The sequence below is a fragment of the Schistocerca serialis genome, chromosome 8 (assembly GCF_023864345.2).
Source record: "Schistocerca serialis cubense isolate TAMUIC-IGC-003099 chromosome 8, iqSchSeri2.2, whole genome shotgun sequence".
Classification (NCBI taxonomy): Eukaryota; Metazoa; Arthropoda; class Insecta; order Orthoptera; family Acrididae; genus Schistocerca; species Schistocerca serialis.
The window spans coordinates 442,231,435-442,253,283 of record NC_064645.1 but is presented as its reverse complement, the minus strand read 5'-3'; the positions used below and the strand labels follow the sequence as shown (position 1 = coordinate 442,253,283).

Here is a 21,849-nt window from a genome sequence, read left to right as displayed (position 1 = left end):
GCAAACAGAAACAATGAACAGCATTCAGCTACCACATTTCGATAACAACATGAATTTAAAGAGATAAAAATTTCATGTGACAAATTATTCAATTACAGTAGCTACAGTTATTTGAGTCAGTTATTAGTAAGCTTCCCTCTAGAGGCCCTTGTACAAGTTGGAAAAAATAGCCATATTGTTTCACAGAAATGGCACCCATATCACATCAATAACTTAGTTCTCCATACCCATCTGATACAATACCATCTGTTAAAGATCAGTGTACACGCATTTGTGATGTTTTATATTAATTTAAGTGGCTTGCTGTAAATTTAAGTTTTCACCAAACTCAGAATACAGTCAAAGGTAATCCCTTCACGTCCTGAGAGGATACCAACAGAATCTGATGAAAAGACATGAAACTGATGCCACATATTTGTGTTTGACACTAGGAGAATTTTTACTGACTGAGGTGGTGCAGTGATCAGTACACTGGACTTGCATTTGGGAGGAAGATGGTTCAAATCCACATCCAGCCATCCTGCTTTAGGTTTTCCGTGATTTCCCTAAAATCGCTTCAGGCAAATGCTGAGATGGTTCCTTTGAAAGGGCATGGCCAACTTCCTTCCCCATACTTCCCTAATCCGATGGGACTAATGACCTCACTGTTTGGTTCCCTCCCCAGTGTCAACCAACCAACCAAGAGCATTTGTTGAATACAACACAAACAGTTAGACAATTATGTTTTTATGAAATAAACAGTACAAACAATTACTCTTTGCAGGGGTACCTATGAGAAATAAAGATTGCTGCTGATTCAAATTGTCCAGTAGCCACACATTTCTGACACAGAAAAGGTTTAATTTTCTGTACATAAACTTAAGCATGAAGCTCCGGGACTGTGTAATGTAATAGACTGAGATGCCACAAATGAACAATATGATACACACATTTAGTACACATCACAATACATCTGTACCTTCAATTTTTTGCATCTGATCTTTCATTTCTTATGTTGTTCCACAGTATTAAATTAGTACAGCTATGTTTACATTTCTGTAATTTTCTCTTATTTACATTCATTATTCTGTAAAAGACGTAATTGACCATATGGATCAATGATAAGGATATGTAAGATACAAAGAATATGGTGAAGGTGTAAATTTACAACAATTCGGAAGAAATTCTCAGCCTTGAGGGTTTGTGGTCTAGGTTAATACAAATAGGCCTTGTGTAGTTTCTCCTAACTTACTTTTAATAAAAATACTGTAATTTACGACTGGTGCAATAATAATTTTTCTTCAATTTAACTGAATACAGGCATCACCAAAAGAGCTAGCTGAATCAGTTGATTTATTGCTACAGTTGAAAGAACCTCCAGATTCACTGTGCTCTGATTTTCTTGCTCATGCACAAGTTCGCATGACAGAACAGCTACAGGTGCTACAAGACATGAAAGATCAGGTAAGACTTTCTGTTTTCCCTGTACACTGGCTGAAATGAAAATTACTGTCAGTTGCTTCTGCTCACATTACAGATGCAAAAATAAAGTAAAAATTTTAGTTTAAATATTTTAATCATTTGCAGTATTTACGTTATAATATTGTGATTCTTATAAAATGATAAAAAAATGATTTGGAGCAGGCAAATGTTTTATAAATAATTAGTTACCTAACTTGTTGACTCACTGGTGATTGTGATTGTTGGTCATATTTAAATATTATTTATCTTTGCTCCAGAAGTCCTGAGGTGTTCTTTTGTATAATTTAATGACCTTATGTCATTATGATGAATTTGCTTAATAAAAGTCTGGTGACAACTCAGTCCCTTTTTTAGGTTCATCATTTATTCATAACAACTCTTTGTAGCTCACAGACCATATAATCTCACTGAGATTGAAAGAAAAATTGAACTGAACAAAACACCTCGGCTTACTGATTCTCCCAGTTGCAACCATGATCACCTTTATGACATCTTAACAATCCACAAAATTTACTTCTTGGTTGAGACGATATAATTACAGTTTCATAATGAAAAAGATATTGCTACAATATTCACATTAAAATTAACTTGATATTTTAATTTTGTATGATTATGATGACAGTTTTTATTGATGTTTTCATTTTCTAATGCAGTTAACAGACTTTTCAAATATAACATATTTTAATCTTTTTCCGTATTTACTCTGTGAATTATGTAACTGTTTAATCAGATAACTCAGCAAAATTTTACTCACAAATTCATTTGATGCATCTCATATTGCCGCTGCAGTGAATGAACCTCTTGAGTGGCAAGATGGGCTGATAGAAGTACCATTATCAAAGGCTAACCAGAAAATTCTGTCTGCTATCCTTTTGTTGGGATGAAACTGTTACTTAATGGGCATGATCATATAGACATAATGTCACATATGAACATGACATACTGGCAGTTGCCTCAGCAGACTTAAGGTTAATCCTCGACCTGTCGTGCCTTTCTTGTAACGTGAGGTCATGAGAGACCCCAAAAGGATAAACAGTATCTAATTGCTGTTATAACATATATTTTGGGTATTATTTTATACGATTTAGTTATGTAAGAGGACTGTAATGAAATAAAGAAGTAATTATATGTTAGATATTTATTTACACTATGTAAACATTGTCTCTTTGGAAAAAGTTTATCATGATGTTTATTTCTTTATGAAAACCAAGCAATTTCTTTAAATCTAACAATTAATTGAGTTCAACACAGACATAATACTAATAAAAAATAGAAAGTAACATGAACTGATAAAAAATGTATAAACTTTCACACATCTAAGTGGGCCTAGTTTTTGTTTTGAATACGGACTATGAACAGTGCTTTGGTATGAGCTGGGCATATATTATCCTTGCAGAAATGACAAATAGATTTGAATTTTTCTATGTGCTCATCTTTGACAATGAATGCAACACTTTCTCATTGGTACAAACTCATCATCAGGTGGTACATCCTGAACAGCAGTTAGGAATCATGTTATACACTGTTTCAACTCACGAGGTAAAGTTGTTATAGTTTCTCGTAAATGCAGTTGAGGGCAACCCAGTTCAAATGCCAGTGTTTTCAATAAAACTTTACATTCCATTTTGTATGCCTGATTTACTGTGTCCAGTATTATGTGAGCATTCAGTGCACCAATGTCCAGGAAAGTAAAAAGCAGCTGCAGTGGCCATGGGTGTGCAAACTGATGCAACAGAGTAGCTGCGGGTAAGTTGGTCCACTACATCAACACCCCATTTTGTTTTATGGTAAAAGCTTATAATTAAAGGAAGTTTCCTGTGTGCACTATCATCTGACACCAGTATGATGTATAGTTGAAGGAAGTATTACTGTTTTGTTCTTATTTGGGCAATAAAACAGCAAAGTGATTGTTGATTGATAGCCAAAAATTGTTAAACATTCTTGCTACCCTTCTGCTTGAATTCACTTGGAAATTCTGGTTTATTTTTTCGAAGTGTACCAACCACTGTCAATCTGTGATCTTTCAGTAGTGCTTCTGCTAAAGGAATGCTTGTGAACCAATTGTCCATGGTCACATTTGGTCCAGTACCTGATATGGGAGCAGTTAGCTGCTTGACAAGTGCGTTGGTCGAACTGTCTTGATAAAAAGGTCTTTCCGGCTGTTCACCAACATAAATCTCTAATGCATATTTCACAGATTTGCTGGGCATGTATTGATGAAATCGTCGTGATCCTCTGTAATTCTCTAGCATCTCATCCACTGTAACTTACTCATTGCTTCTATAGTGTTTCTCACATTTGTTGACAAAGATATTGTATAACGGCCTCATTTGTGCCAACTTGTCTGTTAGACTTCGCCTCCACCTGTGCGAATGTCGTCAAATCTAAGAGCTCTAAGTAAAAACTGAAATCGCTGTTTAGACATAACAGCACAACAGAAATCAAGGCCAGTTCCATCAGTAATCCAAATGTCATCAATTGAAGTATGTGACGACTTATGTAACCCTGTTATGTACATGACGCCAAACAAAGCTTTCAACTCAGTCAAATCAGTAAGCCCACAGTCTCATTCTCTGTCATAATTTATCCACATTGATGTTATTTTTATATTTATGCAGTCTACCATGTGCTGCAACATTTCTAAGTCAATAAACAATAACCAAGATTCTAAAGGGTTACTAAACTCGCGTGCTGTGCCTTGGGGACCTGGTTGTTCTGTGACAGTATTATGTAGTTGTCTTCTGACAGCCCGTTGGTAGGGATGAAGTCATCATCTAACAGCCTGTTGCTAGGGAGTTTTTTTCCATTTTCAAAGAACAGTGTACGTTCCGTCTCTTTGTCTTTCTTTGACAGAATAGAAGTTATGCGATTATAAATTTGATAATGAAATGTCATCTTTGTTACTATTTGAGGATTCTAGCAGTTGAAGATGTTCTTGAGGATTGTTATCTTTTCAGTCTCGCTCTGATACTGTGTCATGATCACTAACTTCCTCTGGAAAATCAACATTCTCTTCTTCACCACCAATAATTTTGTTGTTTTCCTCTTCTAGCCATCTCAGAATTCATTCACGCTGTTGTTTGTCCATGTTTATTTTATTTGAACTGCTCTACAACAAAATGAATCATTAATATAAACACTGTAACAAAAGAAACACACAAAAAAAACAAATAAAGGAACCTTTAGAATTTCACTTATGCCATTCGTCGCGTGGGGTCCCTCAACACCTCATGCAGAAACACACATCTGCACCAAATGGCACACACACACAGACTAATTGTTGCCAGTGCGGTTGTTAAATATTGTCCCTTTTAGGAAGCTGTCAAGAGTAATAGACAGCTGGAAAAATTTTAAAAGTACGTAGTTGCCATTTATGTAGAAGCTAGGCTTCTGAAGACAGGGATGGGGAGTATGACATAGATGGTGACCTGGAAAAGATAGCCACTCAGACTGGCAACACGAATGTGCATTTCATGGAACTGTTTCAGCATCACGATCGGCCTCATCTTAATACAGCCGTCAGGTGTAATAACATGAGACTAGGGGGTGCGCTGATGACAGAAGGCATGAGTCACATTTCAGTGGTGTCAGTGGAGTCTATCAGCAGGACGGGTTTCACTAGACATGGCCTGCACCTCAACAGGTATGGAAAGGGGAGGTTGGCAAAGCTTATAGGTGACAGCATATGTGGGGATGGTGGGATCACTCATGGGAAAATTCCTGTAGTAATGGGTGTTAGAGCTGTACCTCTTTTAGATTGAAGTCAGCTGATAGGTATTCCTGCTTAAGGGAAGTCTCTCTAACAAAGAAACCACTTTCCACTAAGCTTAGGTATCCGATTAATGAGGGATTTAGTATATTTCATCAAAATATACATGGTATTAGAGACAAAGTTAGTGAACTGCTTATAGATGTTGACTCTGAAACTATTGGTATATCTGAACACTTCTTAAATAAGGAGATCATTCAGAGGCTTCCTTTACCAGGATACAGGTGTTTGCTGGCAGCTTTTCTAGGAGCTCTTTGCAGTGTGGGGGAGTAGCCATGTATGTGAAAAACGGTATCCCATTTGATTCAATTGATGTTTCAAAGTACTGCACTGAAAAGGTGTTTGAATGTTGTGCAGGTGTGGTTAAATTAAGTGGAGCTAAACTTCTAACTGTTGTTATTTATAGATCCCCAGACTCCGATTTCACAACATTTTTGCTAAAGCTAGAGGAGGTTCTTGGTTCACTTTGTAGAAAATACAAAAAGTTAGTTATATGTGGTGACTTCAATATTAATCGTATAAGTGATTGTGCAAGGAAGAGGATGCTGGTAGACCTCCTTAATTCATATAATCTTATGCAAACCGTATTCCTTCCAACGAGAGTGCAAGGGAGCAGTAGAACAACCATAGACAAAATTTTTGTTCATTCCTTATTACTAGAAGGGCATTCTGTTAGCAAAAAGGTGAATGGCCTTTCAGATCATGATGCACAAATTTTAACACTAAGAGATTTTCGTGCTGCAACACATGTTAAATATAGTTATCAACTTTTTTAGGAAAGCTGATCCAGTTGCTTTAGAGACCTTTGTAAACCTTATCAAGGAACAAGAGTGGCAAGATGTTTATAGTGCTGATACAGTAGACGATAAATATAATGCTTTCCTCAAGACTTTTCTCGTGCTCTTTGAAAGTTGCTTTCAGTTAGAACGTTCAAAGCAGGGTACTAGCACAAACAGGCAGCCTGGGTGGCTGACTAGAGGGATAAGAATATCCTGTAGAACAAAGTGGCAATTATATCAAAACGTTAGGAATAGTCAAAATGTGAATGCAGCAGCCCATTACAAACAGTATTGTAAGGTGCTTAAAAAAGTTGTTAGGAAGGCAAAAAGTATGTGGTATGCAGATAGAATAGCTAACTCTCAGGATAAAATTAAAACCATATGGTCAGAATATAATAGAGGGAAACATTCCACGCGAGTAAAATATATTTAAAAACAAAGTTGATGTGACTTGCCATACGAAAGCGCTGGCAGGTCGATAGATACACAAACAAACACATACATACACACAAAATTCAAGCTTTCGCAACCAGTGGTTGCTTCATCAGGAAAGAGGGAAGGAGAGGGAAAGACGAAAGGATGTGGGTTTTAAGGGAGAGGGTAAGGAGTCATTCCAATCCCGGGAGCGGATGTCTGCTTGTGTCTGTGTATGTGTGGATGGGTATGTGTGTGTGTGCGCGAGTGTATACCTGTCCTTTTCCCCCCTAAGGTAAGTCTTTCCAATCCCGGGATTGGAATGACTCCTTACCTTCTCCCTTAAATCCCACATCCTTTCATCTTTCCCTCTCCTTCCCTCTTTCCTGACGAAGCAACCATTGGTTGCGAAAGCTTCAATTTCATGTGTATGTATGTATGTGTTTGCTTGTGTATCTATCGACCTGCCAGCGCTTTCGTATGGTAAGTCACATCATCTTTGTTTTTAAATATATTTTTCCCGCGTGGAATGTTTCCCTCTATTATATTCATATTATTAATTTGAACCCAACAATTACGTTTGTTATTGTCACTGTTGCATTTCGAAATCTTTTCTGTCATCTTATTTTCTCTTTCTGTTTTTGCCAGTAGGTTCACTTTGTATTCACCTTCTCCTTTTTACCGTAATCTACTATACAATTTTATCCCGCCTATATATACTCAATAATACGTAATCCACTTCCATACCATAACCAAAATTTTTTTTTCCGCTTTCAACACTACCGCTGCTATAAAATCGACCGTTTCTAGTTCACAAACAGTTCCTTTCACCTATTAAACAACCATTTCGGCTAGTTCTGATAGCTTTCGCAGTATTTCCATTTGCATTTTTCCCACATCATTGATCATTTTTAGCCGCTTCCTACAGGTTTTAACGTCATTATTTCTTCGTCAGACAATTGTTAGCCTCATTCTCATAATCTGCCACCACAAAACCACTCCTTTTAATACATTTACACGTAGTTTTTTCGAAATTTTCGTGAATTTCTCCATCCCTTTAACGTGTTTTGGCGGCAACACAACCACCTAACCTTTATGCACATCGTTGTCTACCAACCCAAGTTCACCACAGGATCAACACAGCCCAGCTTTAACCAACACTTTTTCGCCTTTTTTCACACCAGATCTCCAGTTAAAAAGCCTTTACAAATGTCTGCTTGTGTCTGTGTATGTGTGGATGGATATGTGTGTGTGTGTGCGCGAGTGTGTACCTGTCCTTTTGTCCCCCTGAGGTAAGTCTTTCCGCTCCCGGGATTGGAATGACTTCTTACCCTCTCCCTTAAAACCCACATCCTTTCATCTTTCCCTCTCCTTCCCTCTTTCCTGACGAAGCAACCATTGGTTGCGAAAGCTTCAATTTTGTGTGTATTTATGTGTTTGTTTGTGTATCTATCGACCTGCCAGCACTTTCGTATGGTAAGTCACATCATCTTTGTTTTTAAATAAACCATATGGTCAGTCGTAAAGGAAGTGGATGGTCTGCAGAGACAGGTCAAGGATATAGAATCAGTGTGTAGTGGGAATGTCCATGTTACTGATAAGTCGCATATATGTACTGTATTTAATAATCACTTTCTGAATATAGCAGGTGAACTAAATAGAAACCTAGTCCCAACAGGGAATCATATAGCGCTCGTAGAAAAAAGTGTTCCGAGACTGTTACCTGAAATGCTCCTCCATGATACTGACAAGAGGGAGATTGAGCTAATAATTAAATCACTAAAGACCAAGAACTCTCATGGATATGACGGGGTATCTAGAAGAATACTGAAGTATTGTTCTATGTATGTTAGCTCAGTACACTTTTCCTTTAGGAGTGGTCGGTTTCCTGACCAATTAAAGTACTCGGTAGTGAAGCCACTTTATAAAAAGGGAGACAGGGATAATGTTGACAATTATAGACCTATTTCTATGCCATCGCTGTTTGCTAAAGTTATCGAGAGGGTTGTATATACAAGGTTACTGGAGCATTTAAATTCACTTAATTTGCTGTCAAGTGTTGGTTTTAGAAATGGTTTAACAACTGAAAATGCTATATTATCTTTTCTCTGTGAGGTTTTGGATGGATTAAATAAAAGGTTGCGAATGCTAGGTGTTGTCTTTGATTTAATGAAGGCTTTTGACAGTGTTGACCACAAAATATTACTGCAGGAGTTGGACCATTATGGAGTAAGGGGAGTAGCTTACAATTGGTTCGCCTCTTACTTTAAGAACAGAAAGCAGAAGGTAATTCTTTGCAATATTGAGAGTGGCAGTGATGTTCAGTCCCAATGGGGCACTGTTAAGTGGGGCATTCCCCAAGGGTCGGTGCTGGGGCCACCGCTGTTTCTTATTTATATAAATGATATGCCTTCTAGTATTACAGGTGATTCAAAAATATTTCTGTTTGCTGATGACACCAGCTTGGTAGTGAAGGATCTTGTGTGTAATATTGGAACAGTATCAAATAATGTAGTTCATGAAATAAGTTCATGGCTTGTGGAAAATAATTTGATGCTAAATCACAGTAAGACTCAGTTTTTACAGTTTCTAACTCACAATTCAACAAGAACCGATATTTTGATCAGACAGAATGGGCACATTATTAGCGAGACAGAACAGTTCAAGTTCCTAGGCGTTCGGATAGATAGTAAGCTGTTGTGGAAAGCCCATGTTCAGGATCTTGTTCAGAAACTAAATGCTGCTTTATTTACCATTAGAACAGTATCTGAAATAAGTGACAGTTCAACACGAAAAGTAGTCTACTTCGCATATTTTCATACGCTTATGTCATATGGTATTATTTTTTGAGGTAATTCTTCTGATTCAAAAAGGTTATTTTTGGCTCAAAAACGGGCTGTTCGAGCTATGTGTGGTGTAAGTTCGAGAACGTCTTGTCGACCCCTATTCAATAGTCTGGGAATTCTGACATTGCCCTCACAGTATATGTTTTCTTTAATGTCGTTTGTTGTTAGCAATATTAGCTTATTCCCAAGAGTTAGCAGCTTTCACTCAGTTAATACTAGACAGAAATCAAATCTGCATGTGGAATGCACTTCCTTGACTCTTGTGCAGAAAGGAGTGCAGTATTCTGCTGCATCCATTTTCAATAAGCTACCACAAGAACTCAAAAATCTTAGCAGTAGCCCAAACACTTAAGTCTAAACTGAAGAGTTTCCTCATGGCTCACTCCCTCAATTCTGTCGAGGAATTCCTGGAAGAGCTGAAAAATTAAGCAAATTCCAGTGTTACATTGTTGCTTTTCTTTATGTAAACTTACGAATTGTCACCTGAATATGTTACTTATATTTCATTTTATCTGTTTCTACTATCGTGTTATTATTTTATGTATTGACTCGTTCCATGACCATGGAGACTTCTCCTTAATTTGGTCCCACAGAACAATAAATAAATAAATAAATAAATAAAACCCCACATGACAGGTCGAGGGTTAAAGGTAGAGGTAAAACAATAAATGTTATCTTGCTGATGCAGCAATGGTACACTAAAAACAAACTCAGAATAGAATCTAATAGTTCATTTTTGAATGTAGATCTGAAAATCAATTACATTTGGCCTAAAATAATGTAATTAAAAATAAATTAGTATAAATTAACAGTGAAATTGTAAAACAGTTGAGTTTTTATATTTAGTGCCATTGGAGACAATGACTTGATGGATAGCAGAAGAAATAAACGGTAGAATAAAAATGACCCGAGAAATTTTTGGTGAACTAAATATAAAAGGAGACAGTGAGCAGATGAGGCAACCACAGTGGATCGAATCACAAATAAAGTTGAATTTAAGTTCTAGTGAACTATTACATGATAAAGAGATTGGGACAATAAGGACATTAGTCATCATATTTATGAACTACACCCAGACATTTATGAAAGAATCAGTATTGGTGTTAGGGCAACAGTGCTGTAGATGTGCACTGCCCCTTTGAATTCCTGGACACCTATAAATGACACTGCCAATCAAATGCCATACAGGAAGTGGATAAGGTTCAAGGCTCAAAGTAAAGTAAATAAATGAAGCATTAAGCGGTTCTCAGGTTACCTCAGTTGTATGTTCAAAACATTACATTTTATGGTATTGATCCCATCATGATAAATACAGATAAACAAAAGACACAGCTTGAAGGAAGTATTCAAATGGGATGGAAATTGTTAGTTCTGATGTACATTTAAAGTCAAACAACTGATTACAATTTCAGAAAAATTGGATGATTCATTCAAGAGAAACAGCTTCACAAATTGAGGAAGTCAATAAAATGTCAGTCCACCTCTGGTCTTTATACAAGCAGTTACTCGGTTTGGCATTGATTGATAGAGTTGTTGGACATTCTCCTGTATTCATTAGCAAAGTCACCCAGAAGGTCAGTAGTCTGTACACATTCTTCAGGCATATGGAGGTCATTGTCGATGTCATCGGCTCAGCCCCAAAAAAAGTCACTTTCATGTTTTACAATAAGTGAAGGTTGTTCCTATTGATGGAAGCACTAAACTGGACACTGTATAAGTCACTACATTGTACTACAGTTGTGAAATGGTCCCATTGTTGTCGCATAAGAGATGAGATGAAGGATGCAGGATAATCCTTAGTAGTTGTTGATGTTTGTCACTTGTGAAGAGGATGCAAGTGAAGATGATTACTGTTGAATGATGAGACAGAAAGCTGGAAATATATAAACTTTATTGTCCATAGCAATACAAAGAAAAGACACATGTGCATTTAGCAGGAGCTCAGATCAAACTGCTGTGGAGATAGTCCTGCAGCAGATGGCTGAACCACTGACCAAAGAGTTTTGTTATGTTAATTAGTGCAATCAATGCCGGCATAGTACAAATGGAAAACATCATAAAATTTGTCATGCCCTGCAAGTGGCATGCTGGGGAAAAAGAAAGATGTACCTGTATTTACAGGATATGTTGCAGACAAGAAAGAAGCAGCTCACGCAGTTTGATAGCCTAAATAAATGTGTTTGTAACATTCATTGTACCTTTTATAACTAATTCTTATTCAAACAATATGAGGCAAATGATGGACTGCTACTCATTGTAAAAATGACATGTTGAGTTGCAGACAGGCACAATGAAAAGACTGTTCCACATTTAGCTTGTACCTAGAGCCTCCTTCAAAAAAGGAAACACACACACACATTCATTCACTCAAGCAAGAACACTCCCCATACACATGACCACCATCCCCAGCACCATTGTGATTCCACTTTCGTGTCTTCAGTTGACTCAAAACATTGGCCTTTAAATGTGATTTTCATCTTTGGAAACAGGTAGAAGTCGCTTGGGGTTAGGTCTGACAAGTAAGGAGGGTGAGAGATTATTGCCAATGCTGTTTTTGCCCAAGAATTTCTTCAGAGTGAGTGAGATCTGTGTGGCTGCATTGCCATGGTGCAGCAACCAGTCTTCCTTTTTCCACCACTCTGACAATTTGTGGCAAACATTTCCCCTCAGTCATCTCAAAACCTTGCACTAAAACTGCCCATTGACAGGCTGATGAGGTGGAACAAAGTCCTCTCCAAATGTCATAAAAAAAAATGATCAGCATTGGCTTTGTGTTCCTGTGAACTTAACGAGCTTTTTTCAGAAGATCTTGGAGAAGATGGTGTTTTCCATCATGATGATTGCTGCTTCGTTTCAGAGTCATAATCCTAGACCCAAGATTCATCACCTGTTATGACTCAGGATAAGAGTTTGGGACATTCTCAAACTCTTTGGTGCAGCTCAATGCACGTCTGAATCCTGAGGTTTCGTTAGTTGATGCTGACAAGACAAGAGACAAACTTTGTTGCAATTCATCTCATGTTCAGTTCACTGGCTAGAAATAGTTGTCATGTACCATAATGTACTGTATGACAGCTCAAGTCTGTTACAGACATTGTGAATTTTCTATCTTCTGTCTTCATAGATCATGTCATGCAGTTTCATGATCATGTCCAGTGTTGAGCATGTTGATGGTCGACCAGAATGTTTGTCATCTCCACAGATTCGTGACCTTCCTCAAAGTGCTTCAGTCACTCAAATATTCTTGCTTGACTCAGTGTTCTCTCACCAAACGCCTCTGTCAGCATGCGGTGGGTTTCAGCTGCAGTTTTCTTCAACTTGAAACAGAATTTGATGCAAATCTGTTGCCCCTCAATGTTATCCATTTCACAATTTGCAGAAGTGCTGGCATACACCACAACAACTCACAAGTGCGTGTGCCAAAGATGACGCAACTTTATGCCTCACTAACTAAGACATGTACCTTGAGACATCTAGCGGCATAATGCCTTACTGCTACTGGTTTGACTGGTACTGTGAAATTCTCAGATGTTTTGAGTAGCATCTTGTATAGGGAGGTGGCATCATCAGTGATGAGTAGGTATCCAGGAGGTAAAGGGGTGGGGATGGCGGAGAGTTGGTGAAGGAAGTGGCTTGTGTCTTTGACGTGGGAGGCTAGGTTATGTGCATTTGTGTGACGGTGTTGCTCAGTGAGAGCTGAAATTGTTTCAGTGGGGGCACAATAACCAGCAAAGTTGGGTCTGTGAATTTTGGGGAGCATGTAGAAGGTGGGTGTGTGGAGGGTCAGAGGTATGAGGAACAAAAGGGGTTCAGGGGAGAGTTTCTGGGAAGGGCCTAAGGTTAAGCAGGCATTGGAGGTTATGTTGGTCTTCTGGGATGGGATCAATCTGACAAAGTTTATAGGTGGAAGAGTCAAACAATTGGTAGAGGCCTTCTGCCTAATAGTGAACACGGTTCCTAATGACAGTGGCAGAACCTTTGTCTGCAGGTAGGATGATTAGGTCAGGATTCATTTTGAGGTTGTGTTTGGCTGTTCTTTGTTCTGCTGGAAGGTTGGTATTCTTAGGAAGGGATGTGGGGAAGGAGGGTGAGGCCAAGTCGGAGGTAAGGAATTCTTGGAAGGTAGACCGGAGTTGGTTAGGGGAGGGGAGAATTGCATTTGGATGGTAGTGGGAACTGGGAGAGGCAGGATTCATTGTTGTGATTAGCTTGGATTTATTTGGAGTGACTGGTGGCAAATAAGTGTTTCCATTGTAGGGATCGATAGAAGGAGAGTAGTTATTTGACACGTCCAACAAGGTTAAATTTGGGTTTAGGGCTACAGGTGAGGCCTTTGGATAGGACTCAAGTTTCTGTGGGTCTGAGAAGTTTTGTGGAAATTTTATGGCTAGACCTTTGGGAGGGACTCCATGGTTTAAGTAGCATTTAAGACACAGGATGTGGAATTGTGTTTTGTAGAAGGGGAGGGATACTTTTCTGAACTGTTGCAGAAGGATGGAGAGGGGTATATTGTGGCAGGTATGGCGTAGGGGAAATGGAAACGATGCAAAAATTGTCGAATGAAGGTGTTAGATGATTGTGAGGGGAGTTACATAACAGAAAAGACATGTAAAAATACATAAAGACTGCCAAAACACTCATTGGTATGTAAAAATATGCAAAAATGTGTGATACTGCATTAAAATACACACAAATACATTAAAAACATGGGAGGGGGGGGGGGGTGGATGAGATATGGTAGTTTGTGTGTGTTGTGATAAGGGAAGAGAGGGAGAAGGGCGATTAGTTAGGTCAAGGATCGCAAGTTCGTGTGGCACCGAATGGTTTGGTAAATAAAATGCGAAAATACACGAGGATGAGGGAGGAAGTGGGATCAATAGGAACAGTTATAATTATTTGTGGCAAGAATTTGGGTATCAGATGCTGCATCAACAATTTGCACAGTCACATAGCCATGTGTTGTGTGTGGATGAGATCATTGATACAGTGTGACTCAGAAGTCAGAACATATGCAGTTTTGAAGGCGATGAATAAACACAGAAAGACAAAGAATAGTAACAAAGGAAACATCACAGAGTCGTGGGATGGAAAAACAGCCATTAGGCAAAATCAAACAATGTAAAAATCCGTTTTAATATCAACACTATAAGGGAAATGCTGGATTCCTACTCACCATAAAGATGACACACAGAGTTGCAGATAGGCACAATGAAAAGACTGTTACATATTTAACTTTTGGCCAAAGCCTTCTTCCAAAAAGGAAACACATGCACAATCATTCACTCAAGCAAGAACACCTCTGCACACATGATCGCCATCTCCAGCAGCTCGGACCAAAATGCGACTTTATGATTGAACGGAAGCAGCAATCTAGAGAAAGTGAGGAATGAGAAGGGGTAGCAGGATAAGGGTGGCAGAAGAGAAGAGTGGCGTCTTGCCTAGCATGCAGGGACTAGAAGTGTGACAGTACTGCTAACAGGTGCAGCATCAGAAGGCTGTGGGGCAGGGAAGTGGAGTGTGGCGGGGGGAGTGGAAAAGGAAAAAGAGAGGAGCAGGGAAGGGGAAAGATGTGCAGTGATTGCAGCAGAGCTGGTATACAAAAGGCTGCTTTCACAGATGACCCAAGCTCTGATAGGGCATGATAAGCCTGTGACAGGGCTGGTATAAGAAGTTCTGAGTGGGTGGATTTGGCAGGTCTTGCACCTGGGTCTTCCACAGGGATATGATCCCTGTGGCAAGGGGTTGGGATTGGGAGTGGCATACGGATGGACTAGGATGTTGGGGAGGTTGGGTGGCTGATGGAACACCACTTAATGAGTGGGAAGTAGCCGGCCGGAGTGGCCGAGCGGTTCTAGGCGCTACCGTCTGGAACCGCGCGACTGCTATGGTCGCAGATTCGAATCCTGCCTTGGGCATGGATGTGTGTGATGTCCTTAGGTTAAGTTAGGTTTAAGTACTTCTAAGTTCTAGGGGACTGATGACCTCAGAAGTTAAGTCCCATAGTGCTCAGAGCCATTTTTTTGAGGTGTGGGAAGTATCTTGGATAGAATGTCCCTCATTTCAGGGTATGATGATAGGTAATAAAAATCGTAAGAAGGGTATGGTTTTGTTGGTTGGTGACAAAGGATGCACTCCTTTGTAGCTGGTTCTTGGGGGAGGTGGGAGGAGAGGGGATGCGAGTAAAAATGACACAGGAGATCTGTATACAGACTAAGTTCAGAGGGATAGTGCCTGTCTATGAAGGCTGCAGTGAGACTCTCAGCTTACTGGACAAAAGAGTTCTTGCATTGTAGAAATGCTGTCCATGGATGGCCAGACTGTATGTAAAGGAGTTTTTGGTGTTGAAAGGATGACAGTTGTCAAAATGCAGGTGCTGTTGATCGTTTATGGTGTTGATGTGGACAGAGTTGAGGGTGGAGCCATTATTGAGGAGGAGGTCGACGTCCAGGAAGGTGGGACACTGGGTTGTGGAGGCCCAGGTGAAATTGATGGATGTAACCATGTTGGACTTGTCAAAGACCTACTCTTCTTCCCCTTATCTCTGCAATGGAAACACTTTTTTGTTGTCAATCCCTCCAACCAAATCCAACCTAATCCCAGCTTTGCCTCCTGCCTCTCCTAGCTGATACCACTATCCAGCCATGCTCCTTTTTATATTGGCTGTTTATATTGGCATGACTATCAGCTAGCTCTCCAGCAGGATGAACGGCCACTGCCAAACTGTGGCCAAGAGCAAAGTAGCCATGGGGCAGCTGTACATAATATGCTTGATATCAATGACTGCTTCACAACCCAGACCATCTGGATCGTCCTCTCCACCACCAGCTTTCCTGAACTGAGCAGATGGGAGCTATCTTTACAACATATTCTCCCAGTTTACATTCCGTCAACCTCTTTGTGTGCTGCCTTTACCAATGCACCTACCTGCCTCTTCCCTTGTCTGCTCCTCCCATTTTTCTTTTTCTCCTTCGTGCCCCCACCCCCTCCCCATCACAATGCCTCGCAGCCTCGCAGCACTGCATCTATTAGCAGTCTTGTTATACGTCCTTCTAGTTTGTGTACTCTGTCGTGCACCCTGCTATTCCTTCCGCTTCCCCACCCCCTCCTGATTGCTGCTTCCATTAAACATGACAGTTACATTCCAATCCAAGCTGACGGAGTTAGCAGTCATGTGTACATGACATGTTCTTGCTTGTGTGAATGAATGTGTGTGTGTGTGTGTGTGTGTGTGTGTGTGTGTGTGTGTGTTTCCTTTTCTGAAGAAGGCTTTGGCCAAAACCTAAATGTCTGATTTTTATTCACTTTGTAATAACAGGATATGTAACCATAGTAAAGTTGGAAGACACATCCATAACTGGTAATTGCTTGAATAAATAACTTTTTAAGAAAATTTAATATCGTTGGTTTGTAATTTAAAAATTAATGTCAAATATTTGTCAGTACTATAACTTCAAAATTATCTTTGTCATATCAGCTAGCAAATATTTTGTCTATTAGGAAATGCAGACTCCCTGTTAGTCTTCAGTAATTTTAAAAATCACATCATGATGAAAAAAGGTTGGAGCCCATTGAGAGCTGCTACAAACGAACTAGAGATCTGATTTCTTGTATAACAATAGTATCTTTCATATTACTCATAATATTATGTTTATGAGTTACCTTAATATTTGTTAATGTCTTACTGTTGCATGCTGTTATGTGTGTATGTAAATGTTTTATTCTCATGCACTTTGAATTTGTTTGTTTTAGGATATGATAGAATTTGTTGATGCTGGTAGTTCAGGATTTCTCAGTGACCTTTGCCTTGTTGTTGCATCATATAATGATATGTTCCTGAATAGACCACGCTCTCAGGATCCCAACCAGAGGTACGATACTAAAGGATTAAGTATTATGATAGCACCTTATTACAGAATATTATAGAAGTAAATCAAATATCTTCATATAAAAAAGGAAAATATAACAACTACATTTAAGTTACTTTAAGGACTGGTGATGGTATTAATTGCTATCCCCAGAATTGATTATATTGAATATTGAGAAACTTCCTTGCAAAAGGTTATGAGTGAGTTCCTTCTGTGGTTGTTCAATATGGCTTCATCATCAACAGAATGTTATATTTATTTTTGTTTTTTGTTGTATATTATGTTCAATGTTGAATACCAAGATAGTTACGGAGATAAAATATTTTACCATATTTCATCCTCTGCTGTGCACCTTTCTGACTTAGTAATGGACATTATCTTGTTATAATTGATCTTGTGTATCTTAAGTGGAGAAATTATGGAGAAACATGAAATGTGATTTATTCATCTTGTTACTTACAATTTTCAGATCATATGATTGATATGTAGGAGACATGTCAAGATTTGCAATAAGAACATTTTTTAACAGAAATAAAAATATTTACATTATTTTAAATCCATTTCTGACATATAGCTACACAAATACATACTAGTTTTCAGTATACAAATAAAATAAATAATTATCTTATTCGCACTATGAAACGGTCGTCTACAAATTTGTCAGTAGAATAACAACATTTTTCCACCAGAAGAGTAAAGACCAGTCTTTTCAGGGAACCAAGCTCCGTGTTAAATTTATTACTGGCTTTTATTTTATTGTTGTTTTTAACTCCATATACTCCGGTGTTAAATATCGTGTTGGAAGCTTTAAATTCTGTGTGTGGCAGATGCTGTAGTTGTGGCAGAAATGAAAAGTGTGAAGTGTGTGTTGGTTTTTATATGAAGATGCTGAATTTGCGCAGGAGATTGCACCATAATGAGTAACAGATTCAAAGTAGCAGTAATGTCTAGGCATTCCTCAAAACACTGAACTGAGTATACAGTTGATGGCATTACTTTAAATGTACTATCCTAGCTTATTTTGGTGCATGTGTATTAACTTCACTCATACATAGCAAATGTTCTTTGCAGGCAATAAGAAAAATAATTTTAATTTTATGTTTGCTAATGCTTTGTGTGACATTATTTTTCATAATATTTTTAAGTGTTGTATAAGGGATGTTCTCAAAATGTAGGACTATAATTACATAGCTTGTACAGGATACTGTACTGAGTACTTTAACATTAGGAACTAATGGCTGGAAATTTTTTGTTGTTATGAACAACTTGAGTTCAAAGAAACTGTTCAAAGTGGCAACTGCAATCTCAGTGCAAGCATTACATCAGCGCATAAAATTTTGTTTGTCCTCTCAAATATGTCTCATCTTGTTACAGAATGTGACAGGCACTTGGAACACTACCAACTAGTTTCTCTCCAATTTTTTTCTGATTTTTCACACGTCAATGATTCTGTGTAACTCCAAAGGGGGAAGAGATTCCAGTCCAGTCCAATGATGAAATTATCTGTTATCGAGATGCTCAGGAATATTAATACTGAAGTTGTACAGCAACCTGTTGCATTGAAACCACACCCTCTCGTGAGGAATAAGAGCTAAAGTTCCCAACAACTACAGCAGTGCATTTCAAATGAATACCATGTAATGTGGACCACTGAAATGGATGCCAGAAAATAAGGACCTGTTCATCTATCTTGCATAATTTCAGCCCAAGGTTTGTAGAGAATTGCTGCTAGTGATCTGATATGAGTTATGTATGGATTTTCATTACTCCAGACATGACTATTTCTACATAAATAGTTCAAACTGTAGTAAGTTTGCCACTGTAATATTGTATCAGATAATCCATTGACAAACCTGTCTCATTGCTTGCACATATTGTTTATTTATAGGGGAATAATTGCTGCTACACCATATTCTCCACAGTGTATTTTTTGCAGTATGCATTTCACAGACAAATTGACAAGTGTTCATTTACGAGTCTTCTTCCACATGATTCAATTCCATCTCCTCAAATTCTACTGTGCAAACATTTTTTACGAGCGAGCTCTTTGTAGCTTTATCAAACCAATTTCTATGATGTTTCTGTGTATGATAATAAATTCCTTCAAAGTAAGGTGACATTTGTTACAAAACGTTTCTCTGCTCTTGTGTTTAGCTTTACAGGTACTACATTCTGCTGCACCATACATTAAATATGTCTGCAAGTTTCCGTAATGAGTAATGCACCATCTTTCATGAAAAGTAGCAAAACTTCACCCTGTCTCATGTATCAAGGACTGTTGTGTATTTTTTTTCAATGTTGCATCACCAGTATTACTGCAGTAGGTATTTGTCTGTTGTGAAACATAAGCCATTTAGAAATATATGCTCCTCTCTCATTGCACATTCAAGATGAACCACATAAAATATCAATTTTTGACATTTGGTTCCTTCCTGGAAATAACGAGTTTAGTATTCTTGACTGTCTGTATAATTTTGATCATAAAGATCTGTGATGCTTAAGATACTCTAATAAAATACAAGTTCTATATCATGAATGTAATAAAATGGGCCCTAAACAAATAAATGAGTGATAATTAGTTGGTGTTGATAAAAGATGTGCAATATGTATTTCTATTGTATGTATAGCTGAACTGTGTGTGTTTCCTCCAGGATAACTGTAAGCCATTCTTTTCTCCACCTGTAATGTCAGTATATTTTTAATGATATCATATCAAGACTGATGGTGTAATACTTGATCCAGTGATGATTTAGATTCAGTTGCAACAACTCAACTGAACAACTTTGTGCTCCAAAACATGCAGAACTACTTTGAGCTCATGAGTAACAGAGTGGAACAAGAACAAGATACAGGCGATACAGCGGTTTTGGTCCGTGCACTTGATCGTTTCCATCGGCGTCTTCAGGCTGTTAATACTCTTCTGGCAGAATCAGACTTTGCCAGGTTAGTCTCTTTCAGTTCAGATCTGAGATTTACCTAATTAATATTAGATTGTGTTCTAAGTTATTTCATAACTTCTATTTCCACTGTCAAGTCACATTATTATGGCTGCCTCCAAGATATTCGGTCTACAGCATGTCACTCATGACGTATCTCATGTGATGTACTGTGGCAAAGTAGATGTACAAGGAGAGTGACAGGCTGTTCATATGCATTTTGCCTATTGTTGCCATGAGCAAGGAAAGCAATTTATCTTTCAGTTAGTTGCAAAACAATTATAATGATCAGATAGTGGGACAAGGAAAGAATAATTCTGATTTGCATAAATTTGTAAAATCTGAGTCAGAAAATCTTAGTACAGTGCCCAAATTAACCAGGAAACAACTGGACTCAAGTCTGAAAATTTTAAAACAACTTAAAGAAGTACCTCTAAATTTTTTTATGTGAAAAAACTTAAATAAAATGAACTTTATTAACATTCTACATCTTTATGCTTCATGTGCACATATTTACTTCTCACTGTAGTCACCTTGATGACAAACACATATCTCCCAAAGAGAAACCAGTTTATTAATACTGTCTCCATAGGATGTTTGACTTGGTTGATGGAGCCACAACCTCACATCTGCTTGCCCTGGTTCCTTACTATCACAGTGAAGACTGTAAAAGTGTTCTTCAGTTGGTGAAACAGGTGAAAATCTGAGGCAAAGTCAGGACTGTGTGGAGAACGATTGATAATAGTGAACCAAAGGCGTTGGATTGTTGCAGATGTCGCAGTGCTTGTGTGTGGTCTGACATTGTCATACCAAAATAGAGGGTGCTCCATGTGTTGACAAACTCTTTGAATTTGTGCTTTCAGAAACTCGATTACAACATGCTGTCTCACATGTATGGACATAGTTTCATTATATACTGTTGTGTTACACTCTACAATTTGGAGCCCTCTAGCGACAGAGGGTTGCAACTTGTCAGCAAAGTGGGGAAGTGGACTGAGTAATGTGCACGATGTTTAATACCTCAGTCGATTTTGAGAACAGAATAAAAAATTTGGAGGCATTAGTTTTCAGAACGCCCTCGTATTATGTTAGTGTCAAGAGAGTTTGATTCTTTTTTGCATCTACAATTACATTTGTTGCACATGCATGATGTGTTTTGGCAGCCAGTGATAAAATGAGATGAGAAGGTTAGGTGTCATCCTCCACTAGTTATGGAGTACGTGTTTTAATTACAGCACTTAAGTCTATTATGTATATTTCTACAAAAATAGTATCCTTATGTACTGTATAACAGATGTGAAACACTTACTGTATGCTGTCATAGTACATCATCTGTGTTTATCACTACAGTAACTATTTCGCTTTTGATATGCAGGAAGTAGATATTTTTCAGTTCTGTAGAAATGTGTGTTACACTTTTCAAAACTATAAGTAATGTTAATATCTCACCAGTAGTGCAGAGTTGCATTTAATCTTCTCATATGATCACTGGCTGTTAAAAGCATGTCACATGTGCATGATATAAATGCAAAATACATATATGAAACAGAATGAAACCTACCTTATGATGACAGCATGATCAATGAAATGCATAGTGGATGAAATAAAGTTTTAATAATTCCTACCAGGTAGGATTCACAACCTGCACATAGTTATTGAGTGACATCATTGTTCCTTTATTGGATGTGTTATCTAGTACTCTTAACTTCAAACTCTAAAGTGAGGAAGGTTTCCTGGCAGATTAAAGTGCTGCTCATCATAGTTAGAGAGTCATTTGAA

General features: G+C 38.2%; 1 protein-coding gene across 1 annotated transcript in view; it reads left to right on the top strand.

Moving 5' to 3' along the window:
- Window positions 1-21,849, top strand: part of LOC126416121 (vacuolar protein sorting-associated protein 51 homolog) — a 121,201-nt gene that overhangs the window by 44,869 nt on the left and 54,483 nt on the right. The window contains exons 6-8 of the mRNA XM_050083646.1: window positions 1,300-1,443; window positions 17,019-17,137; window positions 19,877-20,077. Coding sequence (XP_049939603.1) covers window positions 1,300-1,443; window positions 17,019-17,137; window positions 19,877-20,077 — 464 coding nt within the window. The remainder of the gene's footprint in view (window positions 1-1,299; window positions 1,444-17,018; window positions 17,138-19,876; window positions 20,078-21,849) is intronic.